Source organism: Antrostomus carolinensis, unplaced genomic scaffold (assembly GCF_000700745.2).
Source record: "Antrostomus carolinensis isolate BGI_N321 unplaced genomic scaffold, ASM70074v2 scaffold566, whole genome shotgun sequence".
NCBI classification, from domain to species: Eukaryota; Metazoa; Chordata; class Aves; order Caprimulgiformes; family Caprimulgidae; genus Antrostomus; species Antrostomus carolinensis.
This window is the reverse complement of record NW_010319554.1, coordinates 962-26,322: the sequence shown is the minus strand read 5'-3', so window position 1 is coordinate 26,322 and position 25,361 is coordinate 962. Positions and strand designations below refer to the sequence as shown.

General features: G+C 36.5%; 1 protein-coding gene across 1 annotated transcript; it reads right to left on the bottom strand.

The window, feature by feature from the left end:
* Positions 1 to 5,971: 5,971 nt before the first annotated feature.
* On the bottom strand, positions 5,972 to 24,193 carry DDX1 (DEAD-box helicase 1). The gene is made up of 25 exons (XM_010169257.1): positions 24,139 to 24,193; positions 23,088 to 23,151; positions 22,346 to 22,375; positions 21,975 to 22,071; positions 20,497 to 20,544; positions 20,273 to 20,356; positions 19,503 to 19,586; positions 18,992 to 19,068; positions 17,807 to 17,879; positions 17,618 to 17,694; positions 16,678 to 16,792; positions 16,031 to 16,169; positions 14,946 to 15,006; positions 13,187 to 13,285; positions 12,402 to 12,491; positions 11,637 to 11,825; positions 10,524 to 10,575; positions 9,927 to 10,073; positions 9,091 to 9,182; positions 8,454 to 8,526; positions 7,958 to 8,030; positions 7,793 to 7,835; positions 7,472 to 7,567; positions 6,599 to 6,719; positions 5,972 to 6,292 (listed from the first exon to the last, which is right to left on the bottom strand). The coding sequence occupies exons 1-25, from the start codon at positions 24,186 to 24,188 to the stop codon at positions 6,162 to 6,164; spliced, it is 2,205 nt and encodes a 734-aa protein (XP_010167559.1). The 5' UTR covers positions 24,189 to 24,193; the 3' UTR covers positions 5,972 to 6,161.
* Between the last annotated feature and the right edge of the window lie 1,168 nt (positions 24,194 to 25,361).

Sequence of the window (25,361 nt, the reverse complement as noted above, 5' to 3'; positions counted from 1 at the left end):
TTTCCTTCTTTAGCTACCAAGGTTATTTTTAAGTCATTAGGAAAAGCTGTTTGTACATACATACCAGAAAAGCTAAAGCTTAGTAAGAGACTACAGAAAAATTAGGTGTATTTACCATATAATAAGAATTACTGTGTTTTAGAAACTGATTAAAGGAAGACACCATTGTCCAAGCACCACAATGGCTGTTGGCAAAACTCATAACGAGAGTTTGGGCTGCTGACAGAAAACTTCAGCTGCCTTAAGATAATTTTGGATTTTTTTTTACTAAATTGAAATTCTTTCTTCATTGGTTTAGGACATTAGAAATACCAAAGATCAGTGCTTCAAGATGAATAGACTTTATTTTTGTAAAACTTACTTCTTTTTAACCATTTTGGCCAAGGACTGCATAAACTCTTGTTGTAAAGGAGTGAAAAGCAAAACTCAATTAAAAAAAAAATCCCTAAACCTATCGCTACATTTGGTACAGGGCTGCTTAAAGCAATAATTGTATACTAGTGTATGCTAACAAATTCTCTACTTCCTATTTTGAAGCACTTAGTCTAAGAATACCGCTATTTTTCAGAGAAACTGTCATAACCAAAAATTCACAAAAAATATTGCAATAGACCACATTTCTTAAAACCTAAATAACAGATAGCCATACATAACACTGATAACATACCAGATAGTCACAAATGCCCACAGAAGCAATTTGGATACAATTTCTATTGTTTTTTTGTTATTCTTCATAACTTATACAAAAATTTGAATTAATTCTAACACAATTAAAGCTGTAGTTAAAAGGATGCTGGTTCTCAAACACAGATCTGTAGAAGTAAGGCTTTAACTGATACTGTCCAAATCACCCATTATGAGTTTTGCATACTGCAACAATGAGCAACAAACAGGAGAAAGTCCTCACTGGGCAATTCTGCAGCACTTCAGTGCTTTTACCAAGTCAGAAGACAGCAACAAAGTGAGACTGCAGTGGCAACACAGTTTATTAAATACAAGCAATATGACATTTCCATACGTGTCAGAATTTATTTAACTTATATACAGAGGATGGTTCAAGCTGCCTAAACATCAACTATTAATGCTGTTTAGATGCTTCAGACTAGCTGAATTTTCTGTACAGTGCTGGCAGGTACAACGTGGCACTTACAGGAGGGAAATGTGTCCTTCTGAAGTGGCAGTGTACCCTGGCACCCACAATGGTATTAACTCAATGTTAACTGCAGTCAACTGAATTGAAGCAATCTGTTCTCCATACATCAGCTAGCTGTTTGTCTTTTTAATTCTTCTGCCATCAGGACAAGAGAAATATTCTGGTATACACCTTAGGCACTCCTGTAAGCTGCGGTGTTCAGCAGACATGGAATATGCTTCAAGAATGTACCTTTTACATTCTCCAGTAACAACAACCATTATGAAAGACTATTTCATTCATGTGCTGAGTAGCATGAAACAGCCTTTAATATATCATTGCTGCAAAGTTCTTGCCAGTCTTGGCTGACATTCAGCAGGTTACTGCATCCCTTCATCTCAGCTCGTCTATCCATGGATCCAGCCACATTTGTAAGAAACCAGGAACCATAGACAAAAAGCACTGCAAGATGAAAAGTGGTTTTTAAAAATATCTTAATAAGTGATTAAGAGCTCACTCATCACTTACAGAATGAGTTAGTATCTGCAACTAGTAGCAACTATGCAAAGTAGCAACTTTGTTTCCAAGCAACCTGTCAGAGAAGCAATACTGTTAAGAGGATTCCTTAGACAATCCACAGGTTTTCCTCTCCTTCAGCCCTTGGATATTTTCATTTTGTCTGTTGGCAAGTTGTTGGTGTAATTGCAATTATAAACCATTTGTTTAAGTGTCTCTAGCTTTTACACTTCTCCCTATCTACAAACAGAGGTGCAAGGCAGAAAGGAACAAGCTCCTTGGTAAAGCTCACCCTTTGAACTCACCGTCCCATTTTCCCCCTTTCTTACATTTATCTAATCTATTTGAGATGCAGTTATTTTGCCAACTGGCTTAAGTAGGAGCCCAGCTTATTGCATTATACAGATATTCACATATGGAAGTGACCACAGGCCAATTACCTCTTCAAATAGACCAGGCATGTTTATTTGTATGTGTGATTCCATAAACATGAGAAGACTGGAGTATAAGTTTGTGTTGCCAGCAGCAGTTTTTTCTGCTTTCACAGTAGCAAAACAGAACCATACTTAAAGCGTAGGAGACCAGTGCACTCCTGCCTTTGGAGTATACTAAAAGGGGGCCCCAGCTCAGCAGTTTGGAAGCTGAGTGGCAAACACCATCTGTATCCTTTTCCCTTCCATAAAAGGAACCTTTATAGGAGCGTAAAGGAAAACAAAGAAAGATTACTACCAGTAGTTATAAATACTCAAATGAATAGTTGATCATCCAATAAGATTATGAATTCTCTCAGGACATTGTACTAAAGCCAATTAGTCAAAAATACAAAGCTGTTGAAGAAGGGTGCTCCAAGCAAGCAATAAACTCAAAAAGCCACACAAAAATCTCTCCCCACCCAAACTTTACAACTATTATTAAAATATAACTAGGGAAAAAAAAGCTTAAAACTCAAATTTGTTTTTTGCTCATTTCATTGAGGCTAATCTTGAGTTTTCCATATTTTCCCCTTTCGATCAGAAAAGCTGAAGCACAGCAAGCATGCCTACATGGGATTTGCTTACAGAGTTCTAAAGGCAGTGAATTGCAACAAATACTGCCAAGGACACTTATGAAAGCCTGTTTTTGTGTGCTGTTTTCAGTTAGCCAGCCCTAGAAATCAACACTGAGAAGAAAAATAAACACAGTTTTGACATGTACAGTAGCAAGAATTAGCATTGTATCCAGACAAGGAAAAAGCCATTTAAACCAGAAGTTAGTGGATTAACCATCATAACAGCTTAAACTGCATGTTTATTCAAGCTGCAACAAGAAGTCAGCCAGTGAAGCAAAGGCCCTTCATTGTGAGTTTGTGCTCCACACAAACAGTTCGAACAGCTTTAAGTTCTTTTTTTGATTAGGAGTTTGTCTGTTTCTAAGGAGGAAAAAAAAAAAGAATAGAATATAATTGACCCAGTTGGAAGCAGTCGGCTGGCATACTAACGGCCTCTCTAGCCATATATGAGCCACCAGCACCACCAAGAGGCGGGCAATGGTTAGTCCTCTAATCAAAAGGAGCAAAAACCCACATTTGGAACATCCACCCCCAATCATGTACACCTAGTATACAAATGCAGAACGTCCTACGTGTATGTAAGGAGACACACAATTAGGTACTAAATTTCAAGGAGATTATTTTTTTTTTTTGCACATCACTTGGAATATTCCCAATGACAAGATGTAAAACATAACCTAATCCTAATAAATTCTGTTCTTCTACATCTGGTGACTTTAACATCCAACATGAAAACATCTTAATGACTTCAATGTGGTTGTGAAAGCAAATCAGTGCTTGGTTCCAGAAAGGTAGTTCAAGCTCTTAATTGGAATCATGCTTATCTAGCTATATATGGCTTACCACTTACTGTTACTAGGTGTAAAAGCATGTGCATCCTGAAATAAAAAAAGACAATGAACATACAGGGACAGTTGTTTGAACTTAATTCAGTATATATATAAAAATAAATATTTTAAATTATCTTACTTGCTTTCTGAAGAAATGTGATGTTTTTCAGAAAGTCCATCTTTTTAGTGTTTTAAGACACAAAATTAAAGTAACTGAAAAATAGCTAGTAACTGAAAACTAACTAGAGTAACTAAAAGTAATATAAAACACTCAGACCAGACCCCTCAAAACAATTGTGAGAAGTTTATGTCCCATCTCATCTAAATACTTTCCCTAGAGATTACCCATTAGGGCAGTGAGGATTTTCAGTTTTGAGCACGAGAAAGTTACTGACATCTCAGTCAACTTTTAACGTTTCTCAACCAGAAGCTCTTTCCCCCTGTACCTCCCTCATGCTGCAGCATTTGAAGGCACTTCAGCAAAACCCTCCTGAAAACAAGTATACATTAGGCCATTTTAGTAATTTCAGCTCCTACACCAAGGAAATGCAAATTTTAAATTAGTACAGACATGCCTAAGGTTATACATCTAAAGCAACTTTCATTTTGAGGACTAAAAAAAGCCATGCTAAATAATCATGATTTGTAATCATTCACTGAAGTTTGGATATCCAACAGCTAATCACAGGGGTTGGAAAGGACCTCAGGAGATCTAGTCCAACCCCCCTGCCAAAGCAGGTCCACCCAGAGCAAGTTGCACAAGGCAGCATCCAGGTGGGTTCTGAACATCTCCAGAGATGGAGACTCCACAGCCTCTCTGGGCAGCCTGTCCCAGTGCTCTGTCACCCTCACAGTAAAGAAGTTTTTCCTTAAGTTTGTATGGAACTTTCAGTGTTCCACTTTTTGCCCACTGCCCCTTGTCCTGTCCCTGGGTACTACTGAAAAAATCCCCATCCATTTGGATCCCACACTTCAGGTATTTGTAGACATTGGTAAGATCCCCTCTCAGTCTTCTCCAGGCTGAAGAGTCCCAGCTCTCTCATCTTCTCCTCATACAGGAGATGCTCCAGGCCCCTCATCATCTTTGTGGCCCTGTATCTTGAAAGATACATCAGTGCTTTTAACATGTAGCAGATTTAGAATAAATGTTAGACTAACAAAAAGATTGATTCTTGATCCCATGTACCCACCATTCCCCCCCCCCGATTTAAAAGTGATCCCAAATTAAACATATATGTCTGCTTTAAACTAGATGAAACTGTTTTCACTCTCAGCTTCAATCTGCAAACATGCATGGTCTGTTTTGTCCTGCATCTAAAATTATTTTAGGCACTAAGTTAATTTTGATTGACTTAAAGTAAATAGATTTCATTACTTTTGTCTGATGAAAGAGAACCAATACAAGTAGACCTTTTCTTCTCAACTTCTAAGGAGAAGCATCTCGTGTGTTCTCCCTTCCTCTGCAGTTTTAAAATACATAAAAGGTATTAAAGGAATGATTCCATGATAACCAGTTTAGGATCAGATAACAGCACACAGTCACAGTAAATTCAATACTTAAATTTGTTTAACATGATGAAAAATCTATGTATTTTAGTAGAACAGCTAGGACTCTCAGTATGCCCTCTCCAGGTAACACTACACAAAAAAATCTGTTTTTTCACACAACCTGAGTTTAATCTGGTTTTCACTGTTTTCTGCAAGGGGACTGAATGTTTTGTGACTAGAAGTCTTTATAATGAAGGCAAAAGGTTACTTTCAGTCTGGGTTGTTAGGCATTCCCAATGACCGCTGATATTTTAGGTGACAATTTGCAGTCAAAGTCATTGAAACTTCTAAGTATCATTAGAGGAATCACTAGAGAGAAAAAAGGGAGCTAAAAAAATCCAAATCAGACCACAGTAGCTTCATCTGAACCCATTCAACTTGCTTGTAAGGAGCACAAGACGTATCAAGTACTTCAACTTATACTGCCACATGAAAAAGCTTTTCCTGAAGACTTATGAACTGCTTTGATACTAGCATGTTACTCTCCTATGAACTCAAAAGTATTGTAGAATTCTTTGTGTAAGATCAGTTTTAGACATTTAAGACACATTTGAAAAGTGCAGTATTACAGAATAAAAATGCAGTTATCAGCCTAGATTTAGGGCTTTAGGATAAGCAAGAGCTTCCAATACATACTTCAGAAAGTTGCCACCCCCCTTTTAATACCTTAAATATAAACAGCTGTTTGAATATGTATACATCTTTAAAAAGCCCAGCATTAAAAATTACAGTACACAGCTAGTTAAGTAATTCTAACATATAGTCTGCAAAGAAAAGAATTAAACTTTCCTTCTTCCAGATTTGCTTAACTATACTTGTATTTTCAGTAAATAAAATAGTTATGCAAAGAATGATTCTGCAAACTAATCCTCAAGGCAAGGCAAAAGAAACCATTTAATCTTTGACTTGTTTTATTTTATTGAGGCAACAGCTAACAGAGTTGTTAACACTGAACACACTGTTCATCATGCAAGTATATTTAATTTTAATCCTTTTCTAACTACTGCTACTCAGGGAAAGTATGGGATTTTTGTATTTGCAAGGTAGAGCATTTATTAACTCAAGTCTTGTCTCAAGTGTAGCACAATCAGAATGTTCTGAACAGCTGGTTGGGAAGATAGCCAAGATGCAAGAAAGATGTCTGAGCCTCCTTTTCAAGGGCAGCCAACTCTTGTACTGTAGGTGCCAGAATATCCACATGGCCTTTATACAGTCCACCTGCCAAAAGAGACCCAGTCTAAATGTGTTCAAAGCCATTTTTCAGCAGAACTAATAACACTCAACCACAGTCATTTAGAAAGTTAAATTAACTTGGTTAACTTGTTAAAAAAAACACAAACAAAACAAAACCACAGGCATACACACACTTTGGCCACGTGCAACCCATAGACAGCATGTAACAAATGCAGAAGACAGTAAAGAACTAGCAGGGTTTTTTAATCTATCATTCCATAGTTACACAACAGACAACCAAGAAACTAAGCACTGCACAGCAAGGTAACACAAGAGTAGTTCATTGCTTACCACCCAGAGCTCTTTTCTGCCCATACGTAACTTTCCCATCAAAATCGTCTACTGGCACTTTTATGTCTGGTTCAACTTGGGCAATAGTGCAGTTCAAGTGTTCTTCAATCTCCCCCAGCAACTAAAAAAAAAAAAAAGTAAATCTTTAATTACTCTTCGGGTCCAAGACTTCAGTCAGACTAGCGTTCTGAACAGTAGTTCATTCAAGTAGTTTCAACAGGAACTGTACACAGAAAACAATTTGGTCACAGACACCAAAAACTACCACTTTTTTGGACTATAAATGGACTATACAAGTTCACTTCTAATCTCAGTACGTTTTTGCCCTATCTAGAAACCTTTACTTTACATACTACTCCACTTATGTGAGTGCAGTTACTTTATTATAGAGAGCTCACAGTCCAAGCTTATTTTACCACAGATGATGGAATAATTCACCCTTCTATAATGTAGAAAGAAGGGAAGCAGTGCGAATTTCACAAGCATCTGTACTTAGTATACAAATCCCAATGAAAACGTACTTAGGTGACACACTATTTCCAAGTTAGAGGAACAACAGTTTTAAGCTACTTACAGTTTTGCAACAAATCATCTAAACAAAAGCGTGTAACTAACATCCTGTAACTACTAACAGCATTTAATTAGGAAGACTATAGAGAAGTTGAAAATAAGACTCCAATAGATTTGGCTGGGAATATTAAAATAAGTTTTTATAAATAAAGAAACACTTACAGAAAGAATAACTTGTGTCTCCAATTTCTTCTTCAAATGGAATCAAACTAGTTTTGTACTTCAGCTACAGAACTAAAACTAGAACTATGTCCCACAAGCTTTTAGAGGAATTAGAATATTCTGGTTAAGCAAAACATTTACCTGCATCTCATTGTACCATATGGTACAACCTCCTTCTTCCTTCAGTCTAGTATTATAACACCCTTTTCCACGACTACTGCATACGTGATACCAAACCTAGAAATAAAGAAAAACAACTTCTAAAGTTTGTGCAATAGTTTAGGATGTTCATTTTGATTAACTATAGTGTGAAAAATAATTCAGATATGCATTTAAATTCCCTTTCGATTAAGCAAGAACAAACAAGCAGTTTTCCAACGCAAGATATTAAAGTCAGATATCAGCTGTTATTAAAACTTCAGTAAATAACGTCTGTTCAATTTTGTTTCAGAGTATAATTACCTTTTCTTTCTCTTTTGCCACAAGGGAGATTGCCAAACCCATTCTGAAATATTAGGGGAGAAGGAAGAGAGAAAAAGGTATTTCAATAACTATTGACAACTCATGCAACAACAAAAACAAAAAACAACCAAGAAAACATGGTGACTACTCCGAGCACATACATACCTCTCAGCTCTGCCTACTCTCCCAATTCGATGAACATAGTTCTGTTTTTCATCAGGAAGTGTGACGTTGATAACTGTGTAAGATAAACCTTATATGAGCTAAGGTCATAGACCAGACACCTAAAATAAATATGGTTTTGATTGCTGCAATCCCTCTCCTTAGCTCATACACATACTTTATGTTCTATTACAGCAGCTATAGGTGTCATTATCTGCACTACCTATACTTAAGGCTTCCACTATAAAACTTCTTTGTCCACGATTACTTTTTGACAAGAGCGGAAAAACAAATGGAGAATCCCCAACAATGCAGAACACCATCAGGTATTTGAGAAGGTATGGTGAACAATCAAATTAAAATTTGCCTAGTTCAAACCTATGACATCTACAACTTTCAAAAATGAAGCTGTGAGTCATGTACCTTTTTTAACTAGCTGACTGCAAATATACTGAAGCTGCATGGAGTGCAATAGCTTAGTTCAAAAGTTGTGTCCTACCGTATGGAACACCATGAATATCAATTCCTCTAGCAGCAACATCTGTGCAGATCAGGAAACGGACATCTCCTCGCTACAAAAACAGAGTTGTAAATAAGTGTTGTGCTAAATAAACCCAACAAAATCCCAGGCAATGAAATAGCAGTTTTTCGCATTTACTTCACCTTGAAGTGTCTCTGTGCATTTAAGAACACTTCAAATAAAGCTCTTCCACAATGCAACAGTTCTTTTTGAACATGAATAGCTTAGTCAATTTACATCCTTATTTCTTTCCCCAAGGGCATAAGGCCAGTATAATCAACGAATGGTTTAATCAAAACCTAACTCTAATATTTAAATAATTTTGGTTTTTAAAGTCTTTGGTTCTTGAATATTAAAAAATGTAATGCATTAAAAACTTAATTTTAGGTTTTATTTAAAAGTAAGCCCACCTATCCTCTCAATGAAAACTCTAAGGTCATACTGACTGACAGTACAGATTTCCACCTATAGAAATTGTGCCTCAGAAATTTAGGAAATGGGTCATAGAACATTTGAACGCAATCTAATTTAAATGGAGAGCTAGCAACACAAATTACCACATGATTTCAGATATCAGGAAGTGAGGGAAAAGCCTTCAAAGAATCTGCTGCATCACCTTAAATCTTTCCAGGTTTTGCTTTCTTTCCTGAGGTTTTCTGTCACCATGCAGACAGACACACGAGAACTGATGTCCCTTCCTATCAGGGCCTGAAAGAGTTGATATGTATTAATGACATCATACATAAGTTATGGCAGAATACCACACAGAACTGGAAAAAAAACAACAACAAAAACAAAAACATTTTGTGGGCAAAGTCTCAACTCAGGGGAATTTCACTTAGTTAATTACCAATTAACAAACTTCTAATTATCAATACAGGCATTGGGGAAAAACAAGAGAAAATTAAACAAACATCTTTTTCCTCCCCCCATCTGCAGAGGAGGTCTGTGCAGGCATGTCTCCTCACTCCTTTCTAGTCTAAACTTCCCTTGTTTCTCCAAACACATCTTCACCTTTCTCCTAACATGTCCTCTTTCAGTGTCCCCTTGTTTTCCCTCACATTTCTCCTTCCATATCTCCTTATGTGTGTAGTTTTGTACAGTGTCTCTTGCTCCTAGCAACTATCACTTTTTCTTATACATAATTTCAGAGGCACCATATGCTCTTCTCATTGGTTCAACTTTTGGTGCACGATGGGTTGTTTCCAGCCATTTCAGAGCTGTCTGGAACAGGTACAGGGCAGTTCACTGCCTCCTCCCACAAAGCACACCTCTGCAGCTCCCTGCTACCAAACCCTGACTTTTATGCCCAATCGGTATGTCAAGAAAACTTAAGCACAATTTTGTTTGTGTGGTGTCTGAATATCTATGACCTTTTTCATACAATTTTGGCTTTGAAATAAACAAGAAAGAATAAGTAGAATAGAATAAGGTTTTGTTGCAAAATATTACCTCCACCCTGTTGGATGAAGTACTGCTCCATATTATCACAATCTAGCTTAGTTCTGCAGAAAATAATGGCTTGATCCATCTTGTGTTCTTTAATTGCCCGAACGGTGTATTCTCCTTTTAGAATTTTAGTAGCTTCAGACCACATTTCTAAGTAAAAGTAAAGAAGTTATTTCACTCAAATTGTTTCAAAATACAAAGAGCCTTTGAACAGCATACATTTAAAGTTTCCTCTAGCCTTTCAGTAGACAGTTACATTTTTATTAGCAGAACAAGTGAGCTAGACCTTCAAATTTTTCTTTTCCCCCTCCATGCTCCCCTGCTCCAAGGTAATGTAATACAGAAAGAACAAAACTACTCAGGAGTTTCAGGTTACTTATGCACACCAACAAACACTTATTTACATAGCTGCAAAATATATATTCAAGTTTTTTTTCTCTCTCCCTAATTAGAGAAACACATTTCACTTCACAACTACAAAAATGTCAAAATAAAAATTTGGAGGAACATGACTCAAGGCTGGTATCTACTATAGTTTAGCTTTACTTCATAACATTTAAAGGATTATTTCACAAGCTATTACTTAGTGTTGCTGATTACCTGGAGTGTTAGCACCAGGTCGTGTATTGTCTTTTGCATGTACTTCATCAGTCTAGGAAAAAAACCAAACAAATAACCCCCCCAAGTCATTAGTTCATACTTCACAGAGGAAATACTTAATATATTAACTTATAATTAACAAGAAATTAAATAAAGTTTAAAAGTAATCTTAGCATTCTGTTCTTCCACCAGGCGAGCTAATCTATCTTAAGCTAAAGAAAAGTCTTGAGTGTAGGCACACACAACTTGTTCATAAAAAGAACATTATGCAGACACTGGATAGATCCACCTTTGAACAAAGTGATGAATTAAAAAAAAACAAAACAAAAAACACCACAAAAAAGCAAACATCAGACCTGAAAACAATGTATTATAAACATGGTTAAATCACACAAACACACTTGTTCCTTATCTTTTTCCCTGTGCTAGGATGAATCAGATATACATCTAAAACCCAGGTCAAAAATTCATGCTAAGACTTAATGGAAAGGCTCTAACAAACGTAAAAGGGAGGTTCCAGAGATAACTAGGGTTAAGGAAATCTATTGATTGTAAGAGTTGCTGAGAATGAAATACAGTCCGAGGTTACTCGGAACTCAAAAACTAAAGACTTCAACAACTACAACCACCACCTTCTCTCATGAATAGGTGTCAGGTTAATATAAAATTTAAACTGGAGTCTCGAATGTAATCCAAAATGAAATATAATCCTCTAAAAATTGCTCTCCTCACATAGGTTAGAGACAAAACTACTTTACTGAATGATCTATGTTGGAAGGTTTACTTCCTCCTGATCAAGACAGGTACTAATGAGAGTTAGGCCATAGACCATTAGCTGTGAAATGAGTGAAAAAGTAGCACAGCGACACTGTTCTCTAGTGGAAATCAGAATGTTACTCTATCAAGATCTTCCTCCATCATGTTTGTAAGACTTCAGAAACAGCGTTAACAGCATCACCAGTATTACGATGCTGACTACCATGGAACAAACCATTTCAGATACTCTAAGCTGTTTCAATAGCTGGCAAAGATCCTACAACACTAGGCCCCAATTCTGAAGGTTAAATAAGTAAAAGATCAAATCATCTTAACTTTCACTTATAGACCACTTACTCTGATATGATTCTTGCCAAGCCTTTCCCAGAGTTTGTCAGCTTTTGGATTTACAGGCACAACTACATGGTGTACAGTTTCAGGGACAGAATCCTCTCCTTTCAAATCAACCCAGGTTGGAAAATGCATGATCTTTTCAGATAGTTTTTTCACATCAAAAGAATGTAGTGTTGCAGAGCACACAATCACCTGAGAAGAAAAAAGCCATATGGATACCACTGAAGATTAGACTCTCACAGCAAAAAAGGTCAGAGTAAAACTGGGAGAGTGTTATGTAGTTGGATAGCAGAACACAGCACAACAGAAAGAGTCCCTGACTGGCTTTCCTCAGCACAGGAACCACCCAGCTGATGAAAGCCAAGACACAAAATAAGTTACATAACTATTCTGTTACACAAAACCAAATAACTTAAGAGGAAGAAAGGAGAATTACTAATAGCTGATGAATCAAGATTATTAAAGCATTAGAAACCATGATGTATGTAGTCACTCATTTTTCAGCTATGTTTATATCTAAATAACTAAAATATTGCTAAACACTGGGCTTCAAGATCTAGGATGCTAAAAATACATATTCACAGGCAATTACTGAACCCAATGAACAAGTGGTAGTTTTGGACAAGAGTTATAACAAACTAGTTCAAAGAAGCACGTTCCATGCCATGTAATAGTCAACAATTGAAAGCAGTGCACACCACACAAAAACCCTCTAAACAAACAAAAACCAAAACACAACACAAAAGAAACCAAAACCACAATATATACCTGAAGTCTCTTTCCATCTGAAGTTATCTGAGGAATTTGACTGTGGATCCTGTTTATGAAATCTGAATAACCTTGGAGGAGAAGGCCATCCTACACGGGAATAAAATAAAAGAAATAAAGCTGCAATTATTATTCTCAGTATATATACTTGAGTTAATTAAAAGAGGCACTAGCAGTCTCTGAAGTTCTCTCTTTTAATTAGCGGGATAGGTCAATGCCTGACTGGGATATTACTGATGAGGAAAAAAAAAAAGTAAAAATTTGGAGTGTTTACAAGTACAGCTGCTGTGCTTCACAAGAAATTGAACATCTGTCTTAGCAGCTTCTCCTAGCTAATACCCCAAGGCATTTAATCTTTGTGAATATTCAGTTGTACTATAACAGATCAAAGAGAAAGGCACTAATTTCACAGCATATTGACTACAATATTCATTGGCTTCAAGACCTGCTGGGTTATCAAAAATGTTTATCTCATTCTTGTCCTTTAAAGTTCTCCATACAGTGACAGACTTCACTACCTTGTGCATACAGCCTTTCTCTAACAGAAAAAAATTCAAACAGCTTTACCAGAGAGGCTGCAAGGGGGGGAAAAAAGAAAAAAATATATATATATTGGTTACTATGGTTACAAACAACAAGATTAATCTGGAATAGCCTATAGGTAGCTAATTGTTTTTCCACCAAAGTACCAAATACTATAGAAAATGAAGTTTCACCGACTCTTTTAGGAAATGTGGTATTGCTTTTAAGAAAAGAATTTAAGTATCACTTAGTTCTCTACGTACAGCTTCATCCAGAACCAGGAATCTAACTTGGGATAAATTAAGCTTTCCCGTTGAGACCAGGTCATCCAGTCTTCCAGGAGTTCCAACAACAATATCGACCTATGAAATACACAAGAGTTAATTGGTCACATAACTGGAGGCATTGCCAGCTTTGTTTAAATTTAAGATTTTAAGACAGCTAGCAGTATGATGCCCTATTATCTATGAATTATAACTTCAGAGCATTCTAGAGCAATTTGGGTTGGAGGGATCTCTTGAGGTCATCTGGTCTCCAATTCCACCATCACATGTAAATCAAGGACAATTTCCAACTTTAGGTAGTTTCCTGTTAAAATTTTCAGTATCTTCAAGGAGAGATCCCACAATCTCTCTGGGCAACCTGCATTTTGGTTCTACAGCCATTTCATTAGCAGAATTTGACTTAGACAGGAAGCCTTTCCTTATTTTGGGAAGTGTTGTGTCCCTGCTCCCTTTTCCTCTCCCTCACCCCCTAAGTTGTGTAACTTTTGTTATCTAAAGCCAATAGATTTGTTTTTAAATTGGGATAAAATAAATTCAACTTTTCTCACTGTGGAAGTATACATATCAAGTCTATCAACTATAGAAATACCTTAAGATTTTTGCCAGATGGAAGAGTTCACCATTATGAATTTAGCATTCACATGAAAGTCTAGCAATCTTCCAGTTCAAGCCTGTTTAGGAGAAAATTTGTATTTTGGCAGCCAGATTCACTGAAAAACTTATCAAAAGTGATGTGGTCTCACTTTCAAAAGTCAAAAAAAATGACTATGCTTTCTCTGCAAAATGACTGAACTGACTGCACATCCCATGCTGCTGAAGACAGATCAGCTCTCTCTATGTAGGACTGGTTTGTAGTGTAGGTGACCCAGATAATTGCAGACCAATTTTAATCATAGATTCATAGAATGGTTAGGGTTGGAAGGGACCTTAAAGATCATCTAGTTCCAACTCCCCTGCCATCAGCAGGGACACCTTCTGCTAGACCAGGGTGCTCAAAGCCTCATCCAACCTGGTCTTGAACACTTCTAGGGAGGGGGCCATCCACAGCTTCTCTGGGCAACCTGTTCCAGTGTCTGACCACCCTCACAGTGAAAAATTTCTTCCTAATATCTTATCTAAACCTGCCCTCTTTCACCTTAGAGCCATTTCCCCTTGTTCTGTCACTACCTGCCCTTATGAAAAGTCCCCCTCGAGCTTTCCTACAGGCCCCTTCGGGTACTGGAAGGTGCTATAAGATCTCCCTGGAGCCTTCTCGTTTCCAGGCTGAACAGCCCCAACTCTCTCAGCCTGTCCTCATAGGAGAGGTGCTCCAGCCCTCGGATCATCCTCGTGGCCTCCTCTGGACTCGTTCTAACTGTTCCATGTCTTTCTTGTGTTGGGGACTCCAAAACTGGACACCCCTTTATTTACATAAACTTGAAGCAGAAGTTAATAGGAAAACTGCCTGTCTTCTTAGTTAAGGACAAATGGCAAAAATTATACCTTTATTTTAGAGTTTTCAGAAGTAGGCAGGCTTCATTAGAATTGGGTCAAGTACTACAAGCATTTGTATTGACAATTGCCATGGAAGTAAAGCAACAAATGCCAGACTAGTGCAACATGAGCTTGCTACCAATTTCACCATTTCTTTTTATCCAGTTTACAGGAGTCACAAGAATCACCATTATTATACTCTAGCAACATCAGAAGTTGTTCAGAACCCAAACTATTAAATCATATGAACAAAAATACAACTTACTCCTTGTTCCAATATAGAGAGTTGATCTCTTGCAGCAACCCCACCAATAATCAACAGTTCCCTAAAATTACATGAACATATTTTGACATTTGCTAATTTATTATATTCAGAAGATATATTATACATCTGGCTCAAAACTGATTCTTTTATTAGTAGCTGAGGATTAACACCTCTGAACAGTAATTTTAAGAACAGAAGAATAGGAGAAAAATCATTTTAAAATTTGGCCTTTCATATGTAGTGTATTGGATTTTAATTCAAGAAATGAAAGCTTTGTTACCAAATTGTATTTTGATTCGATTACCTTATCACCATTGTATTAAACATATTAACATCTTAACTGATTTAATCTTAAAAAAAGAATCTGTTCCTTAAAAATCTCAAACATAAGTTAGTTTAGTAAGTTTCCTGTGTTCTTGAAAGCCAGAAATGCAAATAACAGTAAACTAAATGAATCTTACATCACAGCTTGCCTCTCCCCATTGCTACTCCCCTGCAATTCTAGTGAAAGCATTTTTGTAAATTGACTGCAGTTTAGAATATGGAGATACTTAAGTTTTATAAGCACAGTCAAAAGACACAACTTTAGACCAAAGCAGTTTGTAGACAATTAATCTTTCAGAATGGCATCTCCATGCTTATCACTGCACCATTTGTCCTACAAGCACACTAATGTAAGCAGGACAGATCTTGTATATAACTATTTGCGGGAGATTAAAACCAAAAAGAGGGCAGGGGGAGGTGGGGGGCAAAGAAAGATGCTCAGGAAAGAAGGGCAGTAAGCAGGAGATGTGCTTTTCTTGATTAAAAACAGTAAGTATCATACACCCTTGATAATGTGAAGGAAAAAAACCAAACAGTTTCATCATACCAGAAAGATGTAGTCCATAGATAAAACATTAAAAAACCCCTAACTGGCCTGACTGTAGCAAAAAAGCCAGAAGGTTGTTTGGCAGCAGATAACACTGAGGCTATTATCAGTAGTGTTGCAGATTAAGGTCCATTTAGTTACAAAGTGGAACATCCCCCCATGAAGTCACATCCATGGACAATACCATGAATACAATAACAACAGATGCAGTTACCTTAATTTGGGATTATCAACATATTTTTTGAACTGCTTCACATTGTTCAAAGTCTGTTCTGCCAGTTCTCTTGATGGTTCTACAATCAACGCTTTTGGAGCATTTGGAAGGTTCTGTGTTTGAACCACTTGTGCGTTTCCTAAGTGGAAAAATAAAGGCCATTAGGACAAATTATATTCCTACCCTGTAACTTTTTACTGGAAACAAACTTAGATTTTCTACTAATAATCTAAAGCCTCATGATTCTAAATGCTCCATTAAAGGGTGATGTTATTGCTCACTGAATTATGAATAGCTTCAGATTAATATTACATTAAAATTACAAGTGAATCTTACCATGATACTGGCCATGCAGCATAATTAATTTTATTGCAGAGCTTAAACACACATTTATTTTTAAGATGACATTGTTAAGTAACTTAGTTGAACTTCTCTTTTTATCTGATGCATTTCTAAATTCAAAGTGTTAGACTATTTGTGGTTTAAAATGAAGAAAATCTGGAATATTTTGAAAAAGCACAAATATTTCTACCAGTAAGATTACTAAGACCTTGAATATAGCAATAATGAAGCAATTAAATAATCAAAAGACATCCTGTAACACAAGCTGAGTATTGAACTGAGAGACATTTCAAAATCTAACCTACCTGAGTGTTGTGATTTTACAACACTACCATCAGGAGCCTTGCAAAGACCAATATAGCCATCTTTTGGTGGAAACTTGAAATCTTCTTCACCAAAATTGAATTTCAATTCAGCATTCTAGATTTCAACAAAGTTGTGTCATACAGACAGTTTCAAGAGACCACATAAGATGAGAAGCAGTTCCATAATTAATTTCCCCATGAGAAACCAGATAGAAGGGAGGGGGGGGGGAAGGGGAAGGTGGTGTTTTTTCTCATTTTATACATTCCCCTTCTTCAAGTCATCTAAAATCTGTCAAGACATCTTGTGTGTGGTTCTAGCTCTTAAAACTCCTTTCTTCTACATCAAAATATTCCCACATTTACAGCTACATGGAAAACTTTTCTTGAACTTTTATGTTCCATTCATTTTCAACGACAAACCATAATTAAAAAACAAACAAAAAAAACCACTTTTTTTTTTATTTTACTTATACATTTTTCTGACCACCGAAACATTTTCCTAAAACCTTTACTTGGTAAGAGATCATTCCAGAGATACCAACTCTGGAAAGACATACTACGACAATATTAGAGTTGAGAGTAAACCAAACAAGAATGTTGGCACTTTCCATTTATTTGCTTGTATCTGTTGAAACACAGTATATCAAAGTTTAATACAGGCAAGACAGCACTGGTCTTAGCTATCCACGCTACACTACTCTTATAATCAAGTTTATGTATTTAGATATTGAATGTTTAAATTCAATATTTAACTTGAACAGTACTCAAAGCTAACACACTGCAGTGGCCACTCCAGGAGTGAAATATTAGTAGACCAAAGGAAACGGAGACTGTACAAGTACAGTAACTGTAGGTGGCTACACAAGTTTTATATGTTAGTTAGTTACCCAAACTAGAACAATTTTCATTATCTTACACATCTGTGGTATTCCTACGTTACCTTCAGTACACAAGCTGCAAAAAGTGCTTGGTTCCTGATGTGTGGTGGGATTTCAAATGCAAGGCCAAGATCCTTCCCTGAAAGCAGGGTTAGTTCAGTCAGACTCTGCATGTGTGTGTTCCTCTCCCTGCCCCTCCCCAGTGCAAGCATCCCAATAAAATTCCAAAGAAGAAAGTGAATAAAACTTACCATTTTTGGAAAATTTTATTTGTCCTTTATCTATGTCTAGATAACACCCAATTGTATCATGCATAGTAAACTCCTGTAACAAAGAGAAGCTTGTGAAGCCAAGAGATTTGAGTGTTCAGTGTATTAAGAAAACTTAGTGCTATGTTCTGTCAACTTTTATAGTTTTCCGACTTCTCCTTACTAAATGCTAATTTCTGAGAGAAGCAATTTAAATTTATTCCAATAAAACTACTCTAAATAGCATGCATATTTTTATTTGATTACAAATCTTCAGTAAACTGCTCAATTTACTTTAAGTATTTAAACATTTATTGCTGGTTTGAAAGTAAATTTAAAGCAAACACTTTGACAATGATAAATTTCAGTAATTTACCCGTAAGTATTCTGCATTATGGAAAATCACATTAATCATATGTTTATTACCCAATGTAAATCTAAGCTTAGAGCACCAAATATGGTAACAGAAACCTAAATTTTGACTACATAAAAGACTAACTCTTGCAGGAGGTATTATATGCATGTTATGTATACATAAGTACTTCAGTTAAATATCTTGAAATCTGTTTATTGTAAAGGTATTCAATAAAATTTGTATATTATAAATCTTACAATTGAACAGCTCACTACTATAAAAAAGCTACAATACAATAGTCATAAAAGTTGCAAGTTTTATGAAATTGAGAGTTCATTAATACCAAAAAAAGACTTGAGTTTCTGCTGTATTATTCATATTTACATAAATTATGCTTAAACATCTGAACTCTTGACTGGCACACTACACAAAAACCACCGCAGATATTCCTGGTAGACACTTTCAGAAGTGTACATTAAAATAAAGAGTTCTAATGACAAACCCAACTCAATAGCCAGAAACAGAGCATGACTAAATACTAAATGATAAATCTTCTTAGCATTTAAGTATGTGTTTTGACATATTAGAGTTGTGCGATTAATTCTACTTTAACTACTAGTAAACAGGGTACGGTGCTCTCACTTAGACGTTCACCAAGGTATATAGACAGGCTGGTGTTCAAGCTAAGACTGAAATAAGAGATAAATCCAAGATGAATTAACCTCTAACACACAGAATATGTTAGCACTATTACAAGAGACAGTTGATTGTTACAGCACAGAACTGACATGCAAAACTTTTAAAGTTTCTACCACTAAGCAATTCAAGCTTACCTCACCATAGCTGTCAAATTGCTTGTTGTGAGATTTCTTACCAGTGCCACCAAAGCCAAAGCCAAATTTATCAGTGCCTGAAGACAAGACAGAGTATAGCTTAGTATACAGCTTTTTAGCTTTTGGTTAACAAATTACATTTTTTCCTCTTTGTATTGGCAACTGAAACCTCAAATACTACCATGTAAAAAATACACAGTGCTAAATAAAGACTTCTAGCTTTGATATACACTAAACTAGTATTTTTGTAACAGTACATTTATTGATTTTAATAGTCTCTAGTCATCTTCATAAAAAAAAAAAATAAGGAAAAGGGGAAAAAGAAACAAGGGACAAAAACCCACTGCCACCCCCTAAGCAGATTTCCTCTTACAGGAAGAAAAAAAATTTAAACTTCCTGGTATTGCTATCCCTTCCAAGGAGCCCACTCTCTGCAAGACTAGAACAAGACTCCAGCCATTCCATGTGAATGTGAACTGTTTATGGGATTCTTCTTTTGAAGGAAACTCACCCAAATCTAGTGAAGCCTGCAGAGTTGACCAACCAACTCTGCACAAGCCTTGGTCATGACAGGAAACTTCATAGTAGTATTTACCTTTAAAAAGAGAAAGAAAGTATCTAAAACACCACCTAAATTTCAATTACATCAAAGTGGTTCAGTTTGCCTACTGCCAAGACCATGCAAGTCTAACATTTCCACCCCTACTGTGTTAGTGTGAAAAGGTATGTAACAAAGAAATAGATTATCAAAGAACAGCAGGTAAGAGAGAAAAAGTACATGCTGAGAGGTAGTGTGTGAAAGGCTCCAAAGGAGTGGTTACGTTAGACAGAGCAGTGGTTCCACTGAATCCATAAGAACTGATCAACTCAGAACACCACAGGTCTGTGGAATCAGTATAAGACCACCAGCACGCACTAGCATCAACAACTGGTTGTGTAACCTGAACTACATCCAACTGGCTGCTGCATACAGACAGAGTACAGGATTACCTGTGCACCTGATTAAATGAGACTGTTTGAGGGTCTTCTGAACACCCCCCTAGAACCACTGGGAGTATCAGTATGATGCTGCTTCTGAGTAAGAAGCTGGGGACGGCATTTCAACTACTACGCCAACCACATACCTGAAATTTGTCCATGCATGTTAACTGAGTAATGGCACATTTGTTCAGATAGATAATAAGTTTTAAATGCAACCATCTATATTAACAATAATTAACAAGTGAGTATTTCAGTTGAAACTTCTAGAAGAGTCTCCAAAATACATAATTTTATATGTACCTTTAGTCACACCTCTAGTTGCTCTGCATCCATGCCATTCTTTTACTTCTCTGCTTTGACAACACAAACCATCTGAACCAATTGCTGAAAATTACAAGACAGCTTTAGTTAAAGAAATTGCCTCTCTAATTGCTTTTAAAAAAAAGTTTTAATGCATACTTTCTTATATTTTTTTTTTTTTTTTTAACCAAGCAAACATTTTCAGCAAGATTAGGACAACTCACCAAAAGCTGATCCTCTGTCATATGGGTTCATTTGCCATTTATTGAGCACTAGTTTTGAAAGAGCAACAGAAAAAGCATTAAACCAACAAGGTAAGCCTGGAAAACTCAAATTAGAAGTTCAGATTAGCTCTACAGTGTTTGGCTTAATATTCTGGAGAGACAGCTTTGTTCCAATGCAATTCATAGAAGGTCGAAATGAAGGCCTACAACTTGGAGTGGCACAGATGCATAATGCAAAGGTATTCTATGAAAGTTTAGATTATTCCACTAAGGAGAGCACAGATTAAGTTACTTAAAAATACAACTGAAAACAATAAAAACATTTATAAAATAAGCCACAGTTCCACATAACCACAATCAAATTCAGCTAGAAAATACCCAAAGCAACATTTAAGATCAATAAATTTGAAATGTGTTTGTTATTTCTGTTCCAAGTTTACACATTAAGATATTTTTCAGGGTATAAGTTAAAGTGTCATTACTGAAGAGCCAAGATACATTTACATACAGCACATAAAATTCCTGACTTCATTTTTCATCTGTCAATAACATGCAGCAATGAAGTTTAGAGGTTCCACAATATAAGGATCTTTTTGTAAAACTATATGCCATTTCAATTAGGATTACCACTGTAGCAGCAGTTATAATGAAGCTGAAAGATGAGAACTTCTGTAACATCTTTGGGGTGGTGTTTGTGCAGCTACTGTCACTTAAACAAATTTCAAGCTATGAATATCATAAACTGGACGTGGTTACTAGCTTTCAAGTTACAAGCTTATTTAAATGGATGTATAGTACACTCTCAAATACTGCGAGGTTATTATGGTTACAATCCATTCTGTATCAGTGGGTTCTGGCCCTGTGCATTTCCTACTCAGTTCAATGTTTACTAGTTCAAATCCACAGCAACTTACAATGCTGTTATTCAGCTTCCACATTGAGCTAAAATGAATGCAAGGGCTTTATTCAGACAGCAGAATTGAAAAACACTACAGAGCTTCCCCAGATACATAAAAAGTTTGAGCCTAGAAGAGCTTCCTGCTCAAGCTCACTTAAGAGGCCCAAACCAACTGTGTGGTGTCACTGCTGACACCTCATCTATCCCTGCAACCGGAAGATTTTTTTTTTAAACTCTCTTTTTTAAGCTGGACACTACAATCACTTCCAATCTTGCAAGGCACTAAACTAGTATGGCTTTCAGAAGAACACTGAAGAGTGTGGTGTGGATCAGCCAGCTGAAGACAACAAGCATTACTAAAAGACTGCAGTTAAACACACCCCAGTTCTTTCCATTACTCCAACAGTAAATGTATATTCACTATTTTATAAAATCTGGGGTGATGATACTCTGCATTATCCCAAATTAAGGAAAAAATACTTATCTAATAGTAGGTTAAGTTAACTTTACTTTGGAAGGTGAAAGAATCAACATGAATTAACAGTGTTCCAAACTTGAGGAGTGTGACATAAAAACTTACCTGCCCCGCCAGTTTTAATAGTTGCTTTCCCCTTCTTGCCTTCCATCTGGTCCTTCAGTGTTTCATAAACAATCTGGATAACTGGAATGCTAAAAGCCTAAAATTGAAAAGTTATTTTCATTCTACAATTTATATAGATATTTCCAGATACACAGTCAGCCTAGTTTTCAGGTGCAATACCCAGGGTCAGAAACAATTTAAAACATACTTACACATATGTCTGTAAAGTCTATTAATAATACTGCTTAAATACATATAAAACATATACACATTCTCTCTGTATATACACATGCGCACAAACACACACAGCACCTCTCACTCTCATCACTGAAAGACTTTTACTTTCCACTAATTTAAATTTGATTACTTACACCAGTTTTTCCACTCCCTGTTTCAGCAGCCTATAAGAAGAAAAATTTAAGAGTTTGACCAGAGTTGCAACTTACACTTTAAGGATTGTTCTATTTTAAGAAACTATAAACTAAGTTTAGTTTTACTTCTGTGAAATACAGAAAATCTTAGCGAGTAATGCCATTGCTTCACACAAATTAGATGCAAATACAAACATGGAAAACCTTTACAACAGAATTAAAAAATAATAAAACCCAAAAGCTCCCAGAGTCCACTAGAAAAAAACGATCTATGTATGTCCAATTTCTGGAGGCACTACAGAAGATGACAGGAAGTGTTACTTTCGTTGTGAAATCAAGACTACAGAGATCCACAAAAGACTTGATGAACAAGGTATCTGGTATCTTCAAGGTTTTTGCTACTGAAGCATTTGTTTAGGCAGTATCAGTCATGTTCCACGTAGATCTACGTCAGGTATTTACAATAAAAAGAAGAGTAGATGAAATTGGGTAGCTCTCATTCATGTGGTAGTACCTGTCAAACAGTCGAAAAATGAAGCCTAAAAAGAATGAATCCCACCTGCAAGAACAGCTGGAAACACACCAGGAACTCAAAGAGGTTTTGAGCTGAAGAATATGCTTTCTATTGAAGGACAGGAGACCTAATCTAACGATGGACCCTTCTGGATAGAAGGGAATTGATCACACACACACAACTAAAAGACACAGGCTTTCTAGGAACAGGGCTATCCTGCATACATACCATAAGTACATCACCACCTCCCAGGATCAGTGGGATGGATTCTGCTTGGATATCCGTAGGAAGACTACAGGGAAGAACACATTAACACAGATCAATGTTAATAGTAGAAAAAAGGATTTTTGCTTACATAGAAACTCACAGAAATCACAATCATCTTCAAGAAGGAAAACAGCAGACAAATGCTATTCTCTCTGGCTTGCAGCTAAGGAAGTGAAAAGGATTCCATTTACAAGGAGAGTCTGGAACAGATGTACCTTGACAGGAAGTGATAAGCGGATGCAGTGGATTCAGTTGCACCCTGACAAGAGGGCTACATCTCACATCACTATGCTAAACTACAAAAGAAATAGATTAATTATATATTCCCCATTTTTCTTTCTTCAAGTGAGTTTCACTTTTAATGCCACTTACACAGCCCTCATTTACAAGATTCTTATTCAAAACTGGAAAAAGACAGTGAAGATAACTAAATGTAATTTGCATTTTCAGACAATCACAGATAATTAAAACCATGCATGTGAGAAAAGAACTACACACACAGATTGTCCATACTTATAACATTCTGACTGACAATTCAAAACAAGCTCTGAAGTCAAATATTTTAGCCAAAAAAGTAACCAAAATGAGGTAGAATAAATTTTGTAGAAGACTGACACACAAACATCAACTCTGAAGAACAAAAATTCAGACCAGTTTGGAAAACACATACTAAACTAGCATCAATTACGTGGCAGTATTTCATCCAATAATCCCACAAAACATAATAAACAAACCAGAAGCACAGAGGCAGAAGAGGCTTTTATCCAACAAATGACAATGAAGCATAAGCAGTCATGCTCTGCTTGTCCAAGTTTGAACGTTACCACTGCAGTCACAATCTGTGTTCTTTAGTCACTCACACTAAGAAGAAGTGCATGAGATACAATGACAGTTAGAGGAAAACACATATCATCTTTGTTTTAATGTGACAGCAGTGGTATTTTAAGAAGCACGTCATATATTGCTGCAAGGCAAATTACAGTTTGCCAGGCCCAAACGAATTCCAACTTACAGCCAGTCCATCTCCTCCACTGCTTGAGCTATTTCAGGCATAACACCCATTTCTGTAAAACAAGAAGAAAGGAACAAGCAGTGTTATCTACTTCAACATAGCTGTAAAGATTCCCAAGTGTCAACATTTCCAACTACGGACAAAAAATTTAAAAAAGCATTATTTTTGGCAACAGCACATGCAGCCTTCTCCACAGAACTCAAGGGACAGTAAGAAACATTCCCCCTTCCCCACACACAGTTCTGACAGTTGTCCCCAGATATATTGGAGTAAGTCAGGCATATACCAGGCACAGGAGCAGGTGCTCACATAGCAGCAAAGCAAACACACTGGGAACCAAGTACCATTTCAAGGGCAAGGTACTTATCTTTGCACATTCAAGGAAACTGCCTACACAAACAACAGGGAAGACTTTATTAATCATAAACATCCCAACTCTCTCTACAGTTGAGATACAGTTTTCAAAAAAAGAAAAAAAACTGTATCATACAAGAACTCAAATTTGAGACGCTTCTTTTCACCAAGTCTTTCCTTACACACTTACAAGCATGCATATTAACTAGACAATGCTTTGATTTTTATACAGTTACTAATCACATCCAGCTTTGAAACATTTTTTCCTTAGATACCCTTCTGGCAAACTCATATCAAGGTCTGATGGTTGTACCTCAGACACAAGTTAAATATGAAGCCACATAATAACATCTGTATGTTGATAAACAAATTCTGTCTATAAAAAAAAAAAAAAAAAAAAAAAGGAAAAACTGCAGCTATCCAATAAGGGCAAGAGGAAAGCAGATCTTAAACAATCCAAATGATGGTATTATACTACCAAAATAGCAATTTAGCTGCTGGTTATCTTTTCAGGTGCATAGGGTTACTCTATGTTAATTGCTTTAAGCAAAAACATGCACCTTTCTAAAGGGAGCTTTTACATGCTAGCCTTTACACTGTCACATGCTGGGTTTCACACATACTACACTTTTCATAAGGGCAGTTAATGACAAAACGAGAGGAAATGGGTTTAAACTGAAAGAAGGGAGGTTTAGATTAGATATTAGGAAGAAGTTCTTCACTGTGAGGGTGGTGAGACACTGGAACAGGCTGCCCAAGGAAGCTGTGGATGCCCCCTCCCTGGAAGTGTTTAAGACCAGGTTGGATGAGGCTTTGAGCAATCTGGTCTAGTGGAGGGTGTCCCTGCTGTTGGCAGGGGGGTTGGAACT

What these genes read in the sequence shown, in the direction of transcription:
- DDX1 (XM_010169257.1), bottom strand. Translation starts at nt 24,188, where the DNA reads ATGGGTGTTATGCCTGAAATAGCTCAAGCAGTGGAGGAGATGGACTGG. An exon ending in TTGGCAAGAATCATATCAGA is followed by an intron (nt 10,576 to 11,636) that starts GTAAGTGGTCTA and finishes TTTTTTTCCTAG; the next exon opens with ACTGATGAAGTACATGCAAA. An exon ending in AGAGTAGGCAGAGCTGAGAG is followed by an intron (nt 7,836 to 7,957) that starts GTATGTATGTGC and finishes CTAATATTTCAG; the next exon opens with AATGGGTTTGGCAATCTCCC.